The sequence below is a fragment of the Pan troglodytes genome, chromosome 9 (genome assembly GCF_028858775.2).
Source record: "Pan troglodytes isolate AG18354 chromosome 9, NHGRI_mPanTro3-v2.0_pri, whole genome shotgun sequence".
NCBI classification, from domain to species: domain Eukaryota; kingdom Metazoa; phylum Chordata; class Mammalia; order Primates; family Hominidae; genus Pan; species Pan troglodytes.
In genome coordinates this window covers 120,276,495-120,300,490 of record NC_072407.2, presented here as the reverse complement: position 1 = coordinate 120,300,490, position 23,996 = coordinate 120,276,495, and the positions used below count along the sequence as shown (strand labels likewise).

General features: G+C 44.3%; 2 protein-coding genes across 4 annotated transcripts; one reads left to right on the top strand and one right to left on the bottom strand.

Annotated features, from left to right (window-relative positions):
• Positions 1–3,894: 3,894 nt before the first annotated feature.
• On the bottom strand, positions 3,895–15,796 carry CD3G (CD3 gamma subunit of T-cell receptor complex). Of its 2 annotated transcripts, none has more exons than XM_508790.7 (7): positions 14,601–15,796; positions 9,983–10,006; positions 9,063–9,290; positions 8,350–8,481; positions 7,359–7,402; positions 6,544–6,627; positions 3,895–5,912 (listed from the first exon to the last, which is right to left on the bottom strand). In XM_508790.7, the coding sequence occupies exons 1-6, from the start codon at positions 14,653–14,655 to the stop codon at positions 6,562–6,564; spliced, it is 549 nt and encodes a 182-aa protein (XP_508790.2). In that variant the 5' UTR covers positions 14,656–15,796; the 3' UTR covers positions 3,895–5,912; positions 6,544–6,561. The 2 variants fall into 2 exon arrangements, with proteins under 2 accessions (XP_508790.2, XP_009422530.1); XM_009424255.5 differs by having other exon boundaries at positions 5,758–5,907; positions 14,601–14,739.
• Positions 15,797–16,369: 573 nt separating this feature from the next.
• On the top strand, positions 16,370–19,983 carry CD3D (CD3 delta subunit of T-cell receptor complex). 2 transcript variants are annotated; one of them, XM_508789.8, is made up of 5 exons: positions 16,370–16,522; positions 18,473–18,691; positions 19,160–19,291; positions 19,564–19,607; positions 19,831–19,983. In XM_508789.8, the coding sequence occupies exons 1-5, from the start codon at positions 16,468–16,470 to the stop codon at positions 19,894–19,896; spliced, it is 516 nt and encodes a 171-aa protein (XP_508789.2). In that variant the 5' UTR covers positions 16,370–16,467; the 3' UTR covers positions 19,897–19,983. The 2 variants fall into 2 exon arrangements, with proteins under 2 accessions (XP_508789.2, XP_003313382.1); XM_003313334.5 differs by lacking the exon at positions 19,160–19,291.
• Positions 19,984–23,996: the final 4,013 nt, after the last annotated feature.

The following is a 23,996-nucleotide window of genomic DNA, read 5'->3' as shown; positions in this document are numbered from 1 at the left end:
GTTAGCGGCGGGCTGGAGGCGGGCCGGAAGTGGCAAGAAGTGGCTTTGGCATCGGATTGTGGGGGCTGGAGTTGGGCCACCTGGCAGTGCGCTTTGGAGTATAGAATATGAGGCTGGGTTTTGGAAATCAGCGTACCGAGGGCAGATAAAACTCTGTGATCCCCGGCTCTGCTCGCAACCTCTGTTGGGGGTCTGCTCTCTTATTTTCCCACCAGTCCTAGACCTTTTTGAAGCAGCTTCTGTTACTCTCTATTATTCAAAGGGATAACACTAACAGCAATAACAACTACAAGTTTGTTGTTATTGTTGTGCTGTCTTTGGAGCAATCTTTGGAGTGTGCTATCTTTGATTGGATTTCAGTTTTCTTATCTGTAAAGTGGAGACAGTATACATCCTACAAGGTTGTTTTGAGATACACATAGATGGCCAGGCACAGTGGCTCACGCCTGTAGTCCCAGCACTTTGGGAGGCTGAGACGGGCAGGTCACGAGGGCAAGAGATCGGGATACACATAAATAATAGAAGCAGCATAATTTTCAAGAGTTAAAAGCGCTGTGCAAGTGAAAATTCACAGATTGAGAGAAAATAGTTGCAACTCATATATCTGATAAAGGATTCATCTCTAGAATATATAAAGAACTACAAGAACGAAAAACCCCCAAACAGTTCAGTTCAAAAAAGAGCAAAGGACTTGAATAGACATTTCTCCAAAGAAGATACATTCCAAGAGAATGACTATCCACTTGGTATCTGTGGGGGATTTGTTTCAGGACCCCCTTGGGTACCAAAATCCAAGGATGCTCAAGTTCCTTACATAAAATGATGCAGTATTTGCATATAACCTATGCACATCCTCCTGTGTCATCCTAGAGATGACTAAGTCATCTCTAGATCACTTATAATACCTAATACAACATAAATCTAAATAGTGTTGTATTGTTTAGGGAATAATGACAAAAAGTCTGTACATGTTCAATACAGATGAAATTTGTTTTGGAATATTTCCAATTCATGGTTGGTTGAAGCCACAGATGCAGAGCCCACAGATATGGAAGGCCAACTGTACAAATGGTGGATAAGCATATGAAAGAGTGCTCAACATCACTAGTCTTTAGGGAAATGAAAATAAAAATCATGAGATACCACTTAATACCTACTAGGATGGCAACTATAAAAAAAAGGAAAGTAACTGTTGGCAGATGTGGAGAAATTGAAACCCTATGCGTTGCTGATGGCAATGTTAAATAGTCCAGACTTTTTGGAAAAACAGTTTGATGATTCCTCAAAATGTTAAACATAGTATAACCACATGATCAAGCAATTCCGCTTTGATATAGATGTTCAAAATAACTGAAAGCAGGAACTCAGATACTTGTATACATATATTTACAGTAGCATTATTCATAATAACCAAAAGGTAGAAATAACCCAGAATGTTCATTAACAGATGAATGCATAAACAAAATATGGTATATAGCTACAGATGACTTATTCAGCCTTGAAAAAGAATGAAGTTCTGATACATGCTGAAACATTGATGAACCTTGAAAACGTTATGCTAAGTGAAACGAGCCAGACAGAAAGGACTAAATAGTGTATGATTCAATTTATATGTGGTACACAGAATAGGCACATTCCTTGAGAGAGAAAGTATAATAGAGGTCACCAGGGATTGGAGGGAGAGGCGAATGGGAGTTATTGTCTAATGGGTACCAAGTTTCTGTTTAGGAGGATGAAAAAGTTCTGAAATGGGTACTGATGATGGCTACACATTGTGGATATATTTAATGCCATTGAATGGTACACTTAAAAATAGTTAAAATGGGGTTGGGTGCAGTGGCTCATGCCTGTAATTCCAGCACTATGGGAAGCCGAGGTGGACAGATCACTTGAAGTCAGGAGTTCGAGACCAGCCTGGTCAACATGGTGAAACCCTGTCTCTACTAAGAATACAAAAATTAGCTGAGCATGTTGATGTGCGCCTGTAACCTCAGCTACTTGGGAGGCTGAGGCAGGAGAATCACTTGAACTTGGGAGGCAGAGGTTGCAGTGAGCCGAGATCGTGCCACTGCACTAGAGTGCCTGGATGACAGAGTGAGACTCTGTCTCAAAAAAAAAAAAAAAAAAAAGGTTAAAATGGTAAATTTTAGGTTATATATCTTTTACCACACACACACACACAAAGCCCTGGGCAATCTTTGTGTGCCTACCACTGTTCTAGTTCCTAAGGATACCATGGTGAAAAAACATAAGTCTTTTCCTTCTTGGAGCTTATAATCTGGCAAGTGGGGTTGTAACAGCATTTAAAATTAATGGACACAAAATGAATCATTCAATAATATTTCTGGAATAACTGGGTAACTATCTGTATTTAAAGTTGGTTACTACATTAGATCTCATGCTAAAATCAATTCGAGATGGGTCAAGGATATAAATGCATAAAATAAAACCATAAAAATGCTAGAGGAATTCATGGGGGAACTTTTAAAAAAGGATAATTTTAAAATGGAGGAAGACTTTCTAAATATGAAACGTAACCTCGAGGCCATAGGAGACCAGTGAATTATACTACATGCAAATAATTGTAAAGTGTGCGTGAAAAACTAACCAATGTGTTTTTTTAAGCAAAGTTAAAAAACACATAAAGTTGGAAAAAGACTTGCAACTAATATCACAAAAGACCTAGTTTCCCAAATATGTAAGGGGTTAGTGTAAGTCAATAAGAAAAAGACCAAAGATGTGAACTTATGTATCATGAGAAGGAAAAACAAATGGTTTACTCCAGTTTTTTTTTTTTTTTTTTTTTTTTGAGACGGAGTTTCACTCTTGTTGTCCAGGCTAGAGTGCAATGGTGCAATCTTAGCTCACTGCAGCCTCCACCTCCCAGGTTCAAGCAATTCTCCTGCCTCAGCCTCCTGAGTAGCTGGGTTTACAGGCACCCACCACCACATCCAGCTAATTTTTTGTATTTTTAGTAGAGACAGGGTTTTGCCATGTTGGCTGGGCTGGTCTCAAACTACTGGCCTCAGGTGATCCACGCGCCTTGGCCTCCCGAAGTGTTGGGATTACAGGTGTGAGCCACCACACCTAGCCTCCAATTTTTAATAAGAAAAATGTAAACTAAAATTATAGTGAGAAGCCATTCAGGTTGGCATGATTCAAAAGTTTAATAATACACTGTTGGAACATGTATGGAGTAACAGGCACTTTTGTTTGTTGTTATTGGTAGTGTATATTGGTACAACCTGGCTGGGCACAGTGGCTCACACTTGTAATCCCAGCACTTTGGGAGGATGAGATGGGAGGATCACTTGACCCCAAGAGTTTGAGACTGGCCTGGGCAACATAGTGAGACCCTGTCTCTATAAAAAAAATTAAACAATTAGCTGGATATTGTGGCACACGCCTGAAATCTCAGCTACTCAGGAGGCTGAGGTGGGAGGATTGCTTGAGCCTGGGCAGTCGAGGCTGCAGTGAGCCAATGTTGTGCCACTGCACTCCAGCCTTAGCAACAGAGCAAGACCCTGTCATATATATGTATATGTGTATATACGCATATGTGTATATGCGTATATACGCATATATGTGTATATGCGTATATACGCATATATGTGTATATGCGTATATACACATATACGTATATGTGTATATATGCATATATGTATATGTGTATATGTGTATATATGCATATATGTATATGTGTATATATGCATATATGTATATATGTATATATGTGTATATATGTATATATGCATATATGTATATGTGTATATATGTATATATGCATATATGTATATGTGTATATATGTATATGTGTATATACACTTGTGTGTGTGTATGTGTTTACAACTGCTATTTGGCAATAGTTAATAAAATTACAAATGCAAATACAAGTGCCTAACAATTCAATTTATTTGTGTTTGTTACAAATAGTCTTATGTATGTTCAAAATCACATTTATTGTTAGAGTTAAAACCATAAAACTGTAAAAAGTATAAAAAGAAGACAGGAGAAAATCTTTGTAACTGTGGGTTTCGTAAAGATTTATTAGACATGATACCAAAAGCACAATATATAGAAGAAAAAATCAGTAAAATGTACTTCAAAATTCAAACCTTTTGCACTTCAAAAGACACCATTAAGAAAAACAAACCACAGATTGGTAGAAAATATTTCCAAATCATATATCTGATAAAGGACTTATATCAAAAACATATGCAACCCAATAGTAAGAAGACAAACAAATAAGTCAACTTAAAAATGGGCAAAAGATTTGATAGACATTTCACTAAAAATATATGAATGGTTAATAAACACATGACAGGACACTCAGCATGGTTAGTATCTAGGGAAATGCAAATTAAGGCCATAATAAAATACCATATTAAATCCATAGAATGGCTATATTAAAATACAGTTACGGGCCTGGTGTGGTGGCTCACACCTGTAATCCCAGCACTTTGGGAGGTCGAGGAGGGTGGATCGCCTGAGGTCAGGAATTGGAGACCAGCCTGGCCAACAGGATGAAACCCTGTCTCTACTAAGTACACAAATACTAAATACACAAATACTAAATACACAAAAAATGAGCTGGGCGTGGTGGCATGTGCCTGTAGTCTCAGCTACTCGGGAGGCCGAGGCAAGAGAATTGCTTGAACCCAGGAGGTGGAGGTTGCAGTGAGCTGAGATCGCGCCACTGTACTCCAGCCTGGGCCACACAGCAAGATTCCACTTAAAAAAAAAAAAAGAAAAGAAAAGAAAAAAAAGAAAATGTCCTAAAGCTGGATTATGGTAATGGCTGTATAATTAGTTAAATTTACTAAAAATTTCTGAGAACAGGTGAAATCACTTAAGATGGGTGGATTTTATGGCATGTAAATTATGCTTCAATGCAATTATTTTTAAAAATGATATTTATACAATGTTAGTCATTGCAGAATTGTTGTAAGAGCAAAAGATTGGAACCAACTACCAACTTAAATATCCACTGATAGATAACAGGTTAAATAACTCATAGTCTATTTGTACAATATGGCTGCATTAAAAAGGAGTTCTTCATATAATGGTATGCAATAATCTCACAAGATGTATAGTTTGATATCATTTGTCTAAAAGATAGGGGAAGGGAGGATAATATGTACTTGAGAATGTGCTCATATATGCCTAGAATACCTCCAGAGAGATATATAAGAAACTGGTTTTAAGACCGGGCATGGTGGCTCACACCTGTAATCCCAGCACTTTGGGAGGCTGAGGCGGGCGGATCACTTGAGGTCAGGAGTTCGAGACCAGCTTGGCCAACAGAGCGAAACCCTGTCTCTACTAAAAATACAAAAATTAGCCAGGTGTGGTAGTGTGTGCCTGTAATCCCAGCTGCCCGGGAGGCTGAGGCAGGAGAATCGCTTGAACCCAGGAGGCAGAGGTTGCAGTGAGCCGAGATGGTGCCACTGCACTTCAGCCTGGGTGACAGAGCAAGACTGTCTCAAAAAAAAAAAAAAAAAAAAAAGAGAAACTAATTTGTCGCTGAAGAGGGCAACAGGGTCACTGGGTAGCAGGGGATGGCGGTGGAGGGAGATCTTTCACTGAATATTTGAGCCATGTGAATTATAACCTATACAAAAACGAAATAAACATTACAACACAAAAAATTATGTTCAAATCCAGGGGGTTATTTGATCTTTTCATTTTTCTTTTACAATTTTCCCCAATAGGTGGCGCTTCTGAAACACAGTATTTGTTTTTATTTTTATTTTATTTGAGAAACCCCCAAATTTGCTCTGATGGCCTTTCTTCTCCATTTGTCATCTCTGGGAACCTTGAGTCTAGATTTAGGGCTGAAAGTCTCTCTGCTAGGAGCTTTCCAAAATGCATTGCTTTGATTCTGGGAACTGAATAGGAGGAGAACACCTGGACTGAAAAAAGAAAAATTGCAATTTGTTCAAAAAAACCAAATAATGCTTTCAACCCTGTCTTCCTGATAGAAACTTCAGATAGATTAATTAAATCATAACTTCTGACTGATTGATTTATTGATTGGAAGGTTAATATGGGTTAGTGGTTCTTAACTAAGGGTGATTTTGCCCTGGAGGTGATGTTTGGACACATTTGGTAATGTCTGGACACATTTTTGATTGTCACACTGGACAATCTACCAGCATCTGGTGGAGAGAGGCCAGGGATGCTTCCATAACTCCTACAATGCACAGGCTAGCCCCTCATCACAAATAATTAATTAGCCCAAAATGTTAATAGTGTAGATAATGAGAAATTCGAATGTAGGTTAAGATTAATATTCAGCATCTCTATGGCTTGAGGCCCTGCTCTGACAGGATTTACAGATACATAAAATTCATATTTTCCTAGGCCAAGACAATCAGTATGGCCCCAGAATTTTTAGAAAAGAGTACCCCAAACCACGTCCCAATCCCTGATCCCCAGAGTCTGATGCTTATAGCCGCTTAGGGAAGGGAGCTAGACTTAGAAGCAATTGGGAGGGCAGTTGATGCAAGGGTCCTTTATTAGAATTGGCATTGAAGAACCCACCTACTCTGAGTCGTGAGTTCAATTCCTCCTCAACTGGTTTCCTTGAAGGTGGCTGTACTGGTCATCTTCTCGATCCTTGAGGGGCTGGAAAGGACAGCACAATCATAAGTCATTTTTTCCATCCTCTATTAATTAATTTGATGCATGTTTATTGAATGTTTTTTATATGTGAGAATTTGGAGTGGGTACTTCATGGTCCTGAGGATGGAAAGAGGACAAGGAGATGGAGGCTCTGTCTTTTTTCTTTTTTTTCTCTCTCTTTTTTTTTTTTGAGACGGAGTCTTGCTCTGTTGCCCAGGCTGGAGTGCAGTGGCGCAATCGCAGCTCACTGCAACCTCGACCTCCTGGGTTCAAGTGGTCCTCCTGCCTCAGCCTCCTGAGTAGCTGGGACTACAGGTGCGCGCCTCCACGCCTGGTTAATTTTTTTTGTATTTTTAGTAGAGACAGACTTTCATCATGTTGGCCAGGCTTGTCTCGAATTCCTGACCTCAGGTGATTCACCTGTTTTGGCTTCCCAAAGTGCTGGGATTACAGGCATGAGCCATGGCCTGTCTACAGTGAGTGCCCGGCCTGTCGAGAGTTTCTTCATGTGTCCCTCTCAGTGTGTTCTTCAACTTGTGCTCACTAGATCCTGACCTCAGTCTCTGTCAATCCTTCTCTTTAGTTCATTTATTCTACCCAAACTGATCTCATCATCTGGTATGCTGTTAGCAGTTTCTTACCTGTATAGGATCTTCCAAATAACATGCCCCTCAATCCCAAAGATTTACCCCCACTAATTACAGCAATGTCTCTTTTATTCTTCATCCCCTTACCTGGTAGAGCTGGTCATTGGGCAACAGAGTCTGCTTGTCTGAAGCTGCACAAAAAAGAAACAGAATCCACACAAGGTAGAATGCATAATAAATTGGGTTATATTCACAAAATGGAATACTAAATAACAATAAGAGTTTTATATACACACAAGAGTATGGATAAAGCACATAAACATGTTGTTGAGTGAAAGAAGCTACTCACAAGAATACTTAGTATATGAGTCCATTTACGTAAAGAACAAAAACAAGCAAAGTTAATCCTTGTTGTTAGAAGTCAGGACAATGCTCACTCTTGAGGATGGGTAGTGGCTGGAAGTGACCACAGGAGGGGCTTCAATGGCATTGGTAATATTGTCTTTCTTAAATTATGTGCTGGCTGCATGGGTGTATTTGCTCTGTGAATTTTTTTTTGAGCTGTATGCTTGTGATTCACTTTTCTGTATGTAAGGGTTTACTTAAAATAGTTTTTTTTTTTTTTTTTGAGACGGAGTCTTGCTCTGTCGCCCAGGCTGGAGTGCAGTGGCACGATCTCGGCTCATGCAAGCTCCGCCTCCCTGGTTCATGCCATTCTCCTGCCTCAACCTCCAGAGTAGCTGGGACTACAGGCACCCGCCACCACGCCCGGCTAATTTTTTGTATTTTTAGTAAAGACGGGGTTTCACCGTGCTAGCCAGGATGGTCTCGATCTCCTGACCTCGTGATCTGCCCGCCTCGGCCTCCCAAAGTGTTGTGATTACAGGCGTGAGCCACTGCGCCTGTTTTTTTTTTTTTTTTTTTTTTTTTTTTCACAGAGGGAGTTGTATCTTGAGACCGGTGAACACGCTGTGATAACACCAAGTATCCTTTTCTCCTGTCTCAGAGAAATACAGCCTCACCCAACTATGCACACTAGCAAGAGGCACCAACTGTCTCTTCTATTGGGTACATAATGGTAGGAGGAAAGCTGAGGGTCTCAGGTGGTCCCATCTCTCATCTAAGAGCATTCTTTTACCTCTCGACTGGCGAACTCCATCCTGTCCAGCAATGAAGTAGACCCCAACAGCAAGGACGAAAATGCTGACGATTTCAGCAAAGAGAAAGCCAGATATGGTGGCTGCATTTAGTTCAATGCAGTTCTGACACACTGCAGGGAAAAGGAGAGACAAACCTTCAGGTTGCGAAAGTTGTTTTTCCTGGTTCGTTTTCTCCTGCCTATCTGCAATAATGCCGCTGTGGAGGGCAGCAGGCTTTTCCTCTGTGGGTGGCGGGGCAAGGGAAGATCCTTGCGCCAAAACTCAATGCATCTTGATGCTCTTAAGTCCCCCAGGATTCCTGGGGAAGCCCATGTAGTCTAACTACCAGGAAGTATCTGGAACAGAAGGAAGACTAGATGCTCTTCATGCTCCACTGCGCTCCAGTTCTCACTGCTGCTCACCTTATGATCACCCCTGTCTCCCCAACCCCTTCATTCAACTCAGTGCTGAATTGCTCGAATCCATGGAGCCCACCCAAAGGTAAACAAAGTTTTACAGGACTGGCTGTAGTTTTTCAATAGGGTGAGGGAAGTATCTTACAGTATTTTAAAAGAGGCAAGCTGAAATTAAGAGAACAGGCGATAATATTACTGTTGAGGATCTATTTCCACTTTCACCCCAGATAAAAAGCTCACCAGAACAGCAAATACTGATTAATTTCACAACAAACAGACCAAAGGGGATTACATACTTCTGTAATACACTTGGAGTGGTTTTGACTTGTTCTGTGATCCTTTACACTGATACATCCCTCGAGGGTCCTTGGCATTACTTCCCAGATTCCATTTTTTTTTATCTTCAGTTAGGAAGCCTATCATCTTCCCATCTTTAAACCATGTGATATTTTTGGCTTCCGCATCACAAGTCAGAAGTACCGAACCATCTTCTTGATAGTCATACACCTTAACCAAGTGGTTTCCTGAAATGAGAAAAGCCATGGTTCTATTAAGGATCTTGCCTCTGAAATTCTCCCTGCTTCTGCATACCAGGAGATCATTAGAGTAGTGTTTCTCAAACTTTGATGTGCACATGAATCACATGGGGATCTTGTTAAAATTTCAGGTGCTATTTAGTAGTTCTGGGGAGGGGAGATTCTGCATTACTAACATGCTCTCGGGTGACGCCAGTATCTGCATCAGGGGGTGAAGAATAAAAGAGACATTGCTGTAATTAGTAGGGGTAAAACTTTGGGATTTTGGGGCATGTTATTTGGAAGATACTATACAGGTAAGAAACTGCTAACAGCATACCAGATGATGAGATCACTTTGGGTAGAATAGATGAACTAAAGAGAAGGATTGACAGAGACTAACGTCAGGATCCCAGGTGACGCCAATACCTGCTGGTTCATGGGTCACAGTTTGAGATGTGTCCCTAGCTACTAGGGTCCTGCTTCTCCTGTAAGAGACCAGTTAAATGCTTAGCTACAGGCAAGCTGCCCGGAACAGGTTATGTCAGATCACTGATTTGGTTGACAATAGAGACATCACCTATCTATCCCCGTCCTTTCATTCATTCTAAACTGTTCGCTCCTGTAGGACTACTGTTGTAGGAAGCCAAATTTCCGTCAATATTCTGAGTCTGAGTATAGAAAGAAGCCATTTCTCCTACCTTTGATTGACTGGGCCAAAGTACCTGTAAAGACAGAAGAGAGATAGAGTATTAGCTGGGCATGGAGTTGTTCAGATGCCCTGAAGTATTTCCATGGTTATTTGAGGCCAAGATGAAGAAAGATCCAAATCCATGAAAATGGTAGTATCTATACTTAGTTTTCCGGATTGTAGACTAAATCACCCAATTGAATTCAAGGTGATAATAAATAATTTGTCTCATCTTTGTCCTGGTATCCTGGGAGGGTGTTTCTAACCGTTGGAATTTCATGAGTGACAGGAGTGGCTTTGTTATCTGTGGTGGACCCTTAGACCATACCTGAGTTTATGCATGGCAATGACTCAGGATGGTGCTGGTCAAGACCAACCATATGGTAAGAGGATTGCAGCTTTGAAACTAGTGGTATCAGCCCCAGGAAGGGATCCTAGAGATTGAGATCAGTCAAGCGGCCAATGATTCAATCAATCATGCCTATGGAAAGATACCTCAATAAAAACTTGGTGGAGCTTCTTGGTTGGTGAACCCATCAATGTGCTGGCAGAGTGTGGGAGAGTGCTGGGGGCGATGTGTTCTAATTCCACGGGGAGAGCGCACGGAGGCTCTGTGTTCGGGACCCTCCTAGACCTTGCCCTTTTCATTTAGCTGGTTCTGATTTTATTTTATTTTTTAATAAAACTGAAATAGGGAGTAAGCACTTTCTTAAATTCTGTGAGTTATTCTAGCAAATTATCAATGAGGAGGGTCATGGGAATCCTTAAGATTGCAGGCAGTTTGTCAGAAATGTGAGTGGTCTGGGGTACCCTGAACTTGTAGCTGGCATTTAAAGTGAGGGCAATCTGGTTGGGAACCATGCTCTTAACCTGTAGGGTCTGACACTAATTTGGGGGGTTAGCATCAGAATTGTATTGTAGTATATGTAAGTAAGGATATTGCCTATCCGGTCCAGAACACTCTGCTTCTTAAGCAGCTAATGCCCTGGCAAGGAGTGGGTGTGCACTATCCAAAACCTTTAGGCTGAGTTCCTTATAAAATATTCAGCCTTGGTGATCCTTTTCTTATAAAAACCCTGGATGTCCCAGGGAAGTTAGCTTTTCAATTAGTCCTCAAAGCTGTCTCAAAACTCAGAGTTGACTGGCAGCAGTGGCTCACACCTGTAATCCCAGCACTTTGGGATGCTGAGGTGGGCAGATTGCTTGAGCCCAGGAGTTAGACACCAGCCTGGACAACATGGCGAAACCCTGTCTCTACAGAAAATACAAAAAAATTAGCCGGGCATGGTGGTATGCACCTGTAGTCCCAGCTACTCAGGAGGCTGAAGTGGGAGGAATGGTTGAGCCTGGGAGGTGGAGGTTGCAGTGAGCCGAGATTGCACCACTGCACCCCAGCCTAGGTGTTAAAGCTGTCTCAAAAAAACAAAAACAAACAAACAAACAAACAGACAAACAAAACCTTAGGGTAGTAGAGTTGCATGGTAGACATATTACAGAGATCTGGCACTTGAATTCAATTCAATTAGATTTAATCCAAACATTTAACGAGCACTATTACGACCTAAAATAATTAGATATTATGAAAGAAAAGAGTGCTGATATGAAGAATCAACTGCTGCTTCCAAAGTTTATGAATGAAGTGAAAAAATTAAAACATATATGCAATTAATTTAATAGAATGTATACATTATCTTTTAGTGCTTATATGACTGCATATGAAAAAAGGGTAGAAGCTATTAATTTTGTCCAAGGGTGAGGATCAGGGAAAGCTTAATAGAGGAAATGACATTTGTCGGGGCCTTGAAGAGTAAGCAGGAATATACCAGATAGAGAAAGTCATTCTGAGTAGAAAGAATAGCTGAATAAGATGCAGCTTTGGAAAAGGACAAGAGAGGTAGTGTGGCTAGAGTTGGAGTGTGTGTGATAGGGAGAGGTGGTCATGAGTCAAAGTATAATGGAAATACAAGAAGTGAACTGTCTTAGAACCTCATGCAGGGCGGGATTATTTTTGAACAGTATCCAGTGCAGTGCCTGGAACATGGTAGGAACTTTATTTGTTGAATGAATGTGCAAATGAATAAATGAGCAAAAGGGAGAAAAGGCAAGACAAACAGTTAAAGAGGTTTCTAACTAGTTCTTCTCCTGACCACCTGATCAGAAGACCAAGAGAAGACAGAGACCCCTCATTCTAAATTGGTTTCAGGGAAGGAGATTGCACTGAACGTTGACATAGTTTTTTTTTTTTCTTTTTTGAGACATCTTTTTTTTTTTTCTTGCTCTGTCACTCAGGCTGAAGTGCAGTGGTGTGATCATGGCTCACTGCAGCCTCGAGCTCCTGGGCTCAAGCAATCCTCCCACTTCAGCCTCCCAAGTAGCTGGCATAAGTGCATGCCAACATGCCTGGCTAATTTTTGTAGTTTTTGTAGACACAGGGTATCCCTATTTTGCCCAGGTTGGTCTTGAACTCCTGGGCTCAAATGATCCTCCCTCCCTAGCCTCCCAAAGTGTTGGGATTATAGCCATGAGCCACTGTGCCTGGCTGATTGACATCTTTTAATGTTGCATATCTGAGTGAGGTTTCCTTTTAGGACTTAAGAGGTCATATAGCCACATTTCTTTTTTTTTTTGTTTTGTTTTTTTGAGACGGAGTCTCACTCTGTCGCCCAGGCTGGAGCGCAGTGGCACCGTGTTGGCTCACTGCAACCTCCATCTCCTGGGTTCAAGCAATTCTCCTGCCTCAGCCTCCTGAGTAGCTGGGATTACAGGCACCCACCACCACACCCCACTAATTTTTAAAATATTTTTAGTAGAGATGGGGTTTCACCATGTTGACCAGGATGGTCTCGAACTCCTGACCTCAGGTGATCCACCTGCCTCAACCTCCCAAAGTGCTGGGATTACAGGCGTGAGCCACCATGCCCGTCCCTGCCACATTTCTGGATTGGCTGGCATGAGAACTCCCAGACAGTGGAGGAGTTGTTCAAGTACACATAGCTCATTGGTGTCCAAGCTGGATCCAGAGCTCAGGTTTTCTACTGCTCAACTCAAATGCTCTTTCCACGATATGCAGCCACCTCACCCAGGCTTGAGAGTTGCTCCTCAACCTGTGTTGTCTTTAGCTGACTTTTCCTCGCATTTCTCTCAGAAATAATTCTATTCTAAGCTCTCCGTTTAGACTAGACAGTTTAGACTCCGTCTCACTGTCCTCTTCAAGTCTCCCAACCGGTCATCACCCAGCTCAGTTTCAGCAGGTGGCATTGCCTCCCACCTGGATTTTTTAGAACACGGAAGTTGTTATTGTCCTTTCTCCTTTAGCTTCCTTTCCCTTTATAAACCTATTTGTGGCCAGCGCCGTTTGCACTTCCTTTCTCCCGGTCTTAGAGGGTAACGTTGCCTTCCCCTCTGTGCTCTTGACCCCACTCTTGACTCTGTCCTTCCACCATCAACTCCAGGACCTTGCTCTACTCATCATCTTCTCCTTTAGCCTAGAAATGTGCTCAAGTTTCTCTCACCCTCAAAAACATTTATTCTTAGACTCTACTTCCTCCTCTACCTACCACCCAGTCTTTTCTCCCTCCTCATCTAAATTTCTTTAAAGAATAGTCTACACTTGCTGACCTCATCACCTGACCTTCACCTTCTACCAATTTTCACTTGGCTTCCACTCACAATACCCTGCTGAAACTGTGCTAAATCACCCATGATGCATATTCTGCCACATCCCGCAGACTTAAACTTTTAAATATATTCTTATATTAGTGGGCTCTCTTTAACATTTTATACTCTTGGTAATTCTCTTCTTCTAGAAGCTCTCTACTCCCTTGGTTTCCAAGGTAGTGCATACATTTGATTATTTCAGCTCTTTGATTCTCCTTTTATCTCTTTCCTGGAATGTTTTTTTTCTCTAACTGCCCCTTAAAATTGGTGCCCTCACTGTTCCATCTTCAGCTCCCTCTTCCTCACATAGTACTTATGTGACTTCAGCAAATTCCACGGTTTTAACTTTCCCAGTATGTCCAGACTCCAGGCATCAACCCAGTTCATCCACTTCCTATTGGATATTCCAATGGAGTATTCATGCAGGCACCCATACTATACTGTACACTCAGTCTGGCACCACGAAAACTAATCTCTCCAATGAGACTATGAGCTCTGTAGAGCATAAGTGTTTTATTCATTTTTATTTCCTCATGGCGTATCACATATTAGGGTCTCACCCATCTTTGTTGACCAATTGGCCAACTGCCGAACTGAGTGAATGGACATTTCATAGCTCGACTGCTAGCCCCCAGCTCTGAAGTAGGGAACATATACTTTTTCCTTTTAGTTTCTTGGCCTATGCCCTTTTGGGCTGCATTCAAATCTAAGATGGCGGTAACAGGGTCCTCTCTTCAGCCAGTTAAGTACTCTGTTTGCATTTTTCAGAGACAAAGATTCCTTCTCTTCCATGGGACACTGTTTCTCTCTAGCAGAGAACAGTTAAGAGGCTCCATTTTGCCCTTCTTTGAACTCTAAGGTGACAGCAGAGGTAGGCTGAAAGTTAGGGATCCCAATATTCCTGTCTCACTAGTGATGGGCTCTTCCCTTGAGCCCTTCCCCAGGCTGCCAGACCCCTAGTAGGCCCTTACCTTGAAGAAGAATGATAGCCAGGATGAGGACAGCCAGGCCCTTCCCCTGTTCCATGTCAGTCTCTGTCCTCCGGCAAAAGCGTGGAGCAGCCCTTAGCAGCCAGCCAGCCAGCCTGTGCAGCAGCTAGACTGGCTCCACCCATCACTGTTGGGGCTAGGGCCTTTAAGAGAAGGCAAGAACCCAGAGCCTCCACCCTCTGCTGCAAGCGTGAGCAGCAGGGGCCTCAGCAGGGCTGCAGGTGCAGATGCCTTTTGTTTTTCCGTTAAGGAGGGTGGAGGTGGTGGAGGAGGAGAGGGAGAGAGTGCTGGATTCCCACTCAGAGACTCATCTTGCACAGGGAACCGCAATGGATGCTGGGTGGGAGATGGTCCTGGGACTGTTTCTTCATGAGGGAGATAAATGTCCCTGTCATTAGTTGTTAGGATTGTAGCCAGTTGTTACTTGTTGCTAGTTGTTGTTGCTATAGGTAATGAATTTAGGAGGGACTCTCAGCTGCTTGGGGCTGGACCTCCGAATGGAAAGCCACCTCAGTCCAGGCCTTCATTCAGGAATTTTTTTCAGTTTTTTTTTCTTTTTCTTTTTTGAGACAGAGTCTCACTTTGTTGTCCAGGCTGGAGTGCAGTGGCGCTATCTCAGCTCACTGCAACCTCCACCTCCTGGGTTCAAGCGATTCTCCTGCCTCAGCCGCCTGAGTAGCTGAGATTACAGGTGTGTGCCACCAAGCCCGGCTAATTTTTGTATTTTTAGTAGAGACGGGGTTTCACCTTGTTGGTCAGGCTGGTCTCGAACTCCTGACCTTGTGATCCGCCTGCCTCAGCCTCCCAAAGTGTTGGGATTACAGGCGTGAGACATGGCACCTGGTTTCACTATTCTTTTGAGATCATGAAAGAGGCGCCTGGAAGGGAATAGGTGGAACAATTCTGAGGACAGGCCAGCACATTTTCAGGGGCCAGAGCCCGGACTGAATGTCCAGGATCTCAGGCCCCTATCTCCCTCAGCCAGTCAGTCAGTGAGCCAACAAAAATGTGCAGAGCTCCTGTTATGTGCCAGGCACAAGATACAGCAGTGAGCAAGACAGGCATGACTCTGTCCCCAGGTAAGTGACAGTCTAACTGCAGCAGCGTGAAGAGTTTCAGATCCTCGTAGGCCACAGGGGAAAAAGGTCCATTTGTCTCACCGGGAGGCTCAATATTGCCTGTCAGTCAATTATATTATTATTAATAACTACCCCTTATTGAGCACATATGATGCGTGAGGCACCATGCAAACATCTTGTTTGAATCCTAATAATGGTACTAATGGAATAAGACTCTGAAAAATCTCATGGCTGGCCCAGGCCCCACAGGTAGGCAGTATTGGACCCAGGATTCAAATCTCTGGCTGGGGTCTCTAAAGCCCAACCTCCCACTGACAAGAAGCTGCTAGATCTGGTGTCCCTGGCTGCCTAGTGAAGGGTCCTGAGAAAGATCAGCCTCCATGAGAAATCTAGCTGCTACGGCTTGTGCTATGGGGCCGACGGCTTCTCTCAAGGGGCTTCGAGATGTGGCAGTGTTTAGGTTGTGCGTAAATGTGGTTGCATTGTCAATAGGGACGCTAAAGTTCAGGCCACCTTTTCCATATTCTCTGCCAGCTCCCTGCTCAGAGATAGAGCAATTAACACCGCTTCCTTCCTACCCTACCCCTAGCCCACCCCCACTCTGACAATTTCCCATCATCAACGGCAGAAAGCAGAGAAGCAGACATCTTCTAGTTCCTCCCCCACTCTCCTCTTTCCGGTACCTGTGAGTCAGCTAGGGGAGGGCAGCTCTCACCCAGGCTGATAGTTCGGTGACCTGGCTTTATCTACTGGCTGAGTTCCGCTGGGAGATGGAACATAGCACGTTTCTGTCTGGCCTGGTACTGGCTACCCTTCTCTCGCAAGGTAAGGCTACTCCAGGTGGGTGGGGGAAGGGACCTGAGAGGGACATTACTGATGGGAGTGAGGCCCACTTGAAAGTGTTTCTTGCCAGGCACGGTGGCTCACACCAGTAATCCCAGAGCTTTGGGAGGCCGAAGTGGGAGGATCCTTTGAGGCCAGGAGTTTGAGACCAGTCTGAGCAACATGATGAGACTCTATCTTTACAAAAAACAAAAGAATTAGCCAGGCATGGTGGTGCACAACTGTAGTCCCAGCTACTTGAGAGGCTGAGGCAGGAGGGTCACTTGAGCCCGGGATTTCAAGGCTTCAGTGAGCTGTGATCATGCCACTGCCCTCCAACCTGGGCAACCTGTGAGACCTTATCTCAAAAAAAAAAAAAAAAAAAGCTTCTCGGTGCTAGCTTCAGTTCACCAGGCACCCCAGGGGTGTCAGGAGGGCAGGGGCAGGATGTAGCATAGAGTCTGGGAAACAGGCTCTTGGCTTTGACTGACCCCAGCCATGGGTGCATGTGGGCCTAGAATGACTCTCAGAAGGCCTTAGGCCAGAGATCTGCAGAAAATAGCTCAGTACGTATGTACCTGAATCTGGGAGCACAGCTTCCTGCACTACTCCTTTTAGGCCTGATGGCCTCTGGAATCAGGACTCTTGTTTGTTTGGCCGTGATTATGTCATCCCTGGAGGCATGTCCTAGCACTCATGTGAATGCTTTAAGAGAAGTTAACTTTAGGTTGAGCAGGAGGGAGGGAAGATTTGAGGGGTTGTTACATGGGAAGATTTTAACTCATCTCAGTTTGCCAATTTCAGTTTTAAAATGGAAAGTCCCATGTCCCAGGAACCCCTTCAACACTAAGCAAACTGGGTCCAATGGTCACCTAATAGTTGGCTGCACTAGGACACTCAGGATTTCCACTGGAGACAGATCCCTGAAGAGGACGCGACTGTAGGATGTGAAGCATTTGATGTGCATGTGTCTCCCTGAGTATACATGCATATACTTCCAACCTGCTTCAGAAGTGTGAGCAACAGCTGTTTCAGGGTTTTCTAGAAGATGCTCTTGTATCCAAATTTGGGACTGAGTGTGAAGCCCAGGAAGAATGAATGTAGCCTCCACTTTTCCCTGTGTTTGGAGGCATAGACTGTAGTGCCTCTGTGGCCTGTGGAGATGTGCTCAGGCTGTCAGAGGAACTCACTGCATCTGGAATGTTGCTGCACTCACCTCCAGCCCTAAAAGTCTCCCACAAGACTTGACTTGTGAGGAGCTCTAGGGATGGATTCAATAAAATTTTTTTCCTGTTCTCCTCCTTCTAACCAAGGGTGGAAAACTGTACATGGGATTTGCCCTGGTCCCGTTCTGGACCACTTGGCTGATAATTCAGGGGCTGGTAAACCAGCTGGTCTCCACCCACAGCCATCCCTGGCCCTGTGAAAGGCTTCAGTATTGAGAGCCCCGCTTTCTTGGTTGTCAGTGGAGCAGGGGCAATGAGGAAGGATGAGGATAAGAAGCTGAAGTGGGAGTGTTGTAGATGGCTGGGAAGTAGAATTAGATGTTTCCTTGAAGAAGAAATGCAGACATTTCCAACCGAGGAATGTTCTTCTGTCTTTCCACATCTTCCGGGTGCTTCAGTGGTCCGTGCTCCCCCTACTCCTCATCAGTGGTCTGGATTCATTTCCAGGAAGGTGCTTGGGTCAACCCTGCTCTGAGGGGTCCTCTTTTGCACCAAGGCCCCAAGACCTGTCCTCTGCTTGAATGGCATCCTCATGTCCCCCTTGACCCCTGCAGTTGGCGGGGAACTTTCTGAAGGCTTTTTCTTGCGACTTCTGTCTCTCTTGATGGAAGCCATAAACTGTCCTGGACCAGGAAAATGGTCTCTGTTAAGTATGAGCTTCCGCACAACAAAGGGCTTGGTGCAGACCAAAGAGCTGTCTCCAACTGTGATATTTTTTCCCCTTTAGTGAGCCCCTTCAAGATACCTATAGAGGAACTTGAGGACAGAGTGTTTGTGAATTGCAATACCAGCGTCACATGGGTAGAGGGAACGGTGGGAACACTGCTCTCAGACATTACAAGACTGGACCTGGGAAAACGCATCCTGGACCCACGAGGAATATATAGGTGTAATGGGACAGATACATACAAGGACAAAGAATCTACCGTGCAAGTTCATTATCGAAGTACGTGCTTCCTGAACCCTTTGGGTTGGAATGGATAGGGCTTCTGGATGTGAGAACTTTCTGGCTAGAGAGGGATATGGTGAACCCATCTGTTCTCTAAACAAAGTGAGGTCACTATTGTAATGGTACAAGCCAGATTTGGGGACCTTCAAAGTGGAAGAGAGAGCTTAACTCAGCAAGACAGAGCAGTAGGGGTCATGTTACTGCAGCCTTGGTTGGGTGAGAGGTTTGGCCCACCACCTTGTTCAAGGTCCCAAAAGCTGAAATTACTTCTTGGCTCTTCCCAGGGATTCCTTAGGATGCAGGGTGGAGGAAGGTGTGGCAAGCCCATCACCAGGCCTTTCTCCCAGGGTCTTATTGAAGTTTGGGTTTTGGCATAAGAGATCTAAGGGTTGCCCTAGGAGGCAGAGGATGGTTCCCTGATCTTAAAGGCTCTCAACCTCTCCTCTCTCCTCCCTTCCCCCACAGTGTGCCAGAGCTGTGTGGAGCTGGATCCAGCCACCGTGGCTGGCATCATTGTCACTGATGTCATTGCCACTCTGCTCCTTGCTTTGGGAGTCTTCTGCTTTGCTGGACATGAGACTGGAAGGCTGTCTGGGGGTTAGTGGAAGAGCAGAGCATGAGAATGTGTGTGTGTGTGTGTGTGTGTGTGTGTGTACCAGTGAGCTTATGCACCAGCTAAGGAATGGGGCTGGTGGTAGGTTTAGTCTCAGCTGGGAGTTACTCTTGTAATCTCCTAAAGACTCCTAGAACTTTGACTGTTGAAAGAACTTGTGTGTTCATATCACTCATGCAGACTTCTGAGGGTGTGGGAGGGTGGATCTCACTGTCCCATCTGCTGGGCCATTGATGTCTCTCTCTGGTTCTTCTAGCTGCCGACACACAAGCTCTGTTGAGGAATGACCAGGTCTATCAGGTGAGCCTTGAGGGGAAGGAGGCAGGAATGAAGGGAGGGTAAGTGGGGATAGAGAGGCTGACACTGAATGCTGTTTGCATGTGGGAAGGGTCCTACTGGGGAGTTCATTGCTGGGTGTGACTGGAGAGGTCAGGCAGGAGCTCTCATCGTCGGGGCCTGCTGGGGCCCTTCCTTGAAGAGTTCTAACCCTGCCTCCTGACCGTTTGCTCTTCTCCTCTCTTAGCCCCTCCGAGATCGAGATGATGTTCAGTACAGCCGCCTTGGAGGAAACTGGGCTCGGAACAAGTGAACCTGAGACTGGTGGCTTCTAGAAGCAGCCATTACCAACTGTACCTTCCCTTCTTGCTCAGCCAATAAATATATCCTCTTTCACTCAGCGGGTGCCTGGGCTTCTTAAGGCTCCTGAGCAAGGCATGGGAGTTGTCCTGACTTGCTTGGGATCTCGCCCTCCTACCTACCTGTTCCTTCCTTCATCTCCTTCCTTCCTCTGCCCCACACAGACAGTGTGTTGGGCAGTCTCTCGCCACATCCTGGCTGTCTGGTGTTTCTAGCCCACAGGGCTCCCTGGGTGAAGGGTCTGCGCCACCACGTTCCCACAGCTACTTGTTGACTCCAGTCCCTATCACAACCCTTTTAGGGTTTTGGCTGCCTCATCCAGCCGAGGGCAGGCTGCTGTGTTCAGGAGCCCAGCCGCACAGAAGTTTCCATGATGTCATGAATGGGGGTGGCAGAGACAACAAGGGGCCCTGGGACTAGTTTCTCACCAAGACTCAGAGGGTGTGTGTAACAAAGTCCCACTGCTGCTAAGGGGATGGCCTCAACTCTATGGCCCTGCTGACCAGGTGCCACTAGCTGTAAGGAGGTCTCACCTAAGCCCCTTTCGTATCCCTTTCCCCTGTATCAAAGGCACCATTTTAGCTTCCTTTCGCCAGGACCCGTCCCTGGCTTGCTCCTGCCTTCTGCATGATAAACGGGGATCAGAAACCCTTCACCAATTAAAGCACATTATCCTGCTCCATCTACCTGGAAAGCAGGAGTTTGAGACAGGGATTTTTTTTTTTTTGAGATGGAGTCTTGCTCTGTTGCTCAGGCTGGAGTGCCGTGGCATGATCTTGGCTTACTGCAACCTCTGTCTCCTGGAGTCAAGTGATTCTCCTGCCTCAGTCTCCTGAGTAGCTGGGATTGCAAGCATGTGTCACCAAGTTCAGCTAATTTTTGTATTTTTAGTAGAGACAGGGTTTCATCATGTTGGCCAGGCTGGTCTCGAACTCTTGACCTCAAATGATCCACCCACTCAGCCTCCAAAAGTGCTGGGATTAGAGGCATGAGCCACTGCACCTGGCTGAGACAGGGATGTTTTCAATAGATGTCATCTTCTATTACTTCTAATGGTAGTGGTTCTAGGCTGGGCACAGTGGCTCATGCATGTAATCCCAGCACTTTCGGAGGCAGAGGCAAGAGGATCACTTGAGCCTAGGAGTTCAAAACCAGCCTGGGCAACATAGCAACATCCCATCTCAACCAAAAAAAAAAAAAAAAAAAAAAATCAGCTCGGTGCAGTGGTGGGCACCTGTAGTCCTAGCTATTTGGGAGGCTGAGGTGGGAGGATTGCATGAGGCCGGGAATTGGAGGCTGCAGTGAGTTATGATTGTGCCACTGCACTCCAGCCTGGGCTACAGAGTGAGACCCTATCTTAAAAAAAATAGCTATGGTTCTGAAACTTTGGAGGCCTGAAGGATTTATTAAAAATATAAATGCGGCCAGGCATGGTGGCTCACACCTGTAATCCCAGCACTTTGGGAGGTTTAGGCGAGCAGATCACAAGATCAGGAGATTGAGATCATCCTGGCCAACATGGTGAAACCCCATTTCTACTAAAAATACAAAAATTAGCTGGGCATGGTGGCGCACGCCTGTAATCCCAGCTACTCGGGAGGCTGAGGCAGGAGAATTGCTTGAACCCGGGAGGCGGAGGTTGCAGTGAGTCAAGATTGCACCACCGCACTCCAGCCTGGTGACAGAGTGAGACTTGGTCTTAAAATAATAAAATAAAATAAAATAAAATAAAATAAAATAAAATAAAAGTGCTAGAGACGCACTCTAGGCAGGGTGTTTCCAGTTGATTCTGAAACAGCCCAAATTCAGAGTCTCTGGTTTAGAGGGAGAATAGAGGCCACTTTCTCTCTTATGTCTTTTATGCCTGTTCCTGGATCCCAGAGCAGGGGATTCCTTCTTTTGTTCTCTGATTACACAAATAATTTAAAGAGCCTCTGGAAAGTTTAATGACTGAGAATTTCCTAGACCTGGGTTCCCAAAGAAGAAAAGAATTAGTAACCACATAGCCAGAAAATTGGATGATTCTGCCCACCATCTTCTCAAGATACATTCAGACCCTAATTTCATGAGAGACAGAACAAATGTCTAATTCACATGTTTCATTCATAGTTCTGAGTTATCCCTATCCTTTTTATCCCTACTCCTGCAGTCGTCCTAACCCAAGATCCTGCTTTCCCACTGGATTCTCTACCTTGGGCATCCCTTCCATGGCTTGTATCTAACCAAAACTTTGGATCCTTCTCGCGTTCCACACATTCATAATACCTTGTATTCCTCGGATTCATTTACATCCCTCATTCCCCAGTTCTCAACATTGGCTGCACATTGGAATCTTCTGGGAGCTTTAAAAACACTGGTGCCTGGCCAGGTGCAGTGGCTTATGCCTGTAATCCCAATACTTTAGGAGGCTGAGGTGGGTGGATCACTTGAGCTCAGGAGTTCGAGACCAGCCTGGGCAATATTGGAGAAACTCCATCTTTACAAAAATACACAAAAAAATTAGCTGGTGTGGTGATGCGCACCTGTAGTCCCAGATACTTGGGAGTTTGAGGTGGGAGGATCACCTGAGCCTGGGGAGGTCAAGGCTACAGTGGGCCATGATTTCACCACTGCACTCCAGCCTGGGCGACAGAGTGAGACCCTGTCTCAAAAAACAAAACAAACATGTACCCTAAAACTTAAAGTATAATAATAATAAAATTAAAAAAAAGTTAACAATACTTAAATGCTGATATGAAGTCAATAAATCTTATGTCACATGATAAAAAAACAAACAAAAAACCAACAAAACAAAACAAAAACAAAAAACACTCATGCTAGCTAGGTGTGCTGGTGTGCACCTGTAGTCCTAGCTACTCGGGAGGCTGAGGCCAGAGGATTGTTTGAGCCCAGGAGTTCAAGGATGGAGTAGTGATCTCCACACCTGGCAAATTTAAAAAAATTTTTTGGTAGAAACAGAGTCTTGCTTTGTTACCCAGACTGGTCTTGAGTTCCTGGGTTTGATAGATTTCACCAGTGTTGCTACCTAAGTCTGAAGTGATCCTTCCTCCTCAGCCTCCTAAAATGCTGGGATTACAGTCATGAACCATCACCCCTGGCAAGGTGAAACTTTTTTTTTTTTGATGGAGTCTCACTCTGTTGCCCAGGCTGAAGTGCAGTGGCCTGATCTTGGATCACTGCAAACTCTGCCTCCCAGGTTCAAGTGATTCTCCTGCCTCAGCATCCTGAGTAGCTGGGATTACAGGTGCCCACCACCATACCTGGCTAATTTTTGTATTTTTAGTAGAGACAGGGTTCCACCACATTGGCCATGCTGGTCTTAAACCCCTGACTTCAGGTGATCTGCCAGCCTTGGCCTCCCAAACTGCTGGGATTACAGGCGTGAGCCACCATGCCTGGCCCAAAACTTTTAAAGGAAGTTGTTTTAGCTACTCTAAGTCCTTTGCACTTCCATTTGAATTGGCTCCTCAGTTACTACAAAAATGCCTGCTGGGATTTTGATCAAGATTGTATTGCATTTATAGATCAATTTGGGGAGAATTAACATCTTAACACTATTGAGTCTTTTCATACATGAACATATATTTTACCAGATTTATTCCGAAATATTTTATATTTTTGATGCTATTGTATGTGCTTTGTTTTTTTTTTTTGGTTTTTTAGAGGCAAGGTCTTGCTGTGTCACTCAGGCTGAAGTACAGTGGCATGATTATAGCTCACTGCAGCCTCGAACTTCTGGGCTTAAGTGATCCTCCCACCTCAGCTTCTCAAGTAGCTCTGGCACTACAGACATGTGCCACTATGCCTGAATATTTTTATTTTTGTGTAGACACGGGATCTCACTATGTTGCCTAGGCTGGTCTTGGACTCCCGTACTGAAGTGATCCTCCCACCTTGACCTCCCAAAATGCTGGGACTATAGGTGTGAGCCCCTGTACCGGGCTATATATGGTATTAAAATTTTTTAAATTTCCAATTGTTTATTACTAGTATATAAAAATACAATTAATTTTTGTATATTAATCAAAACAAAAAGCAAAACTGCTACACTCA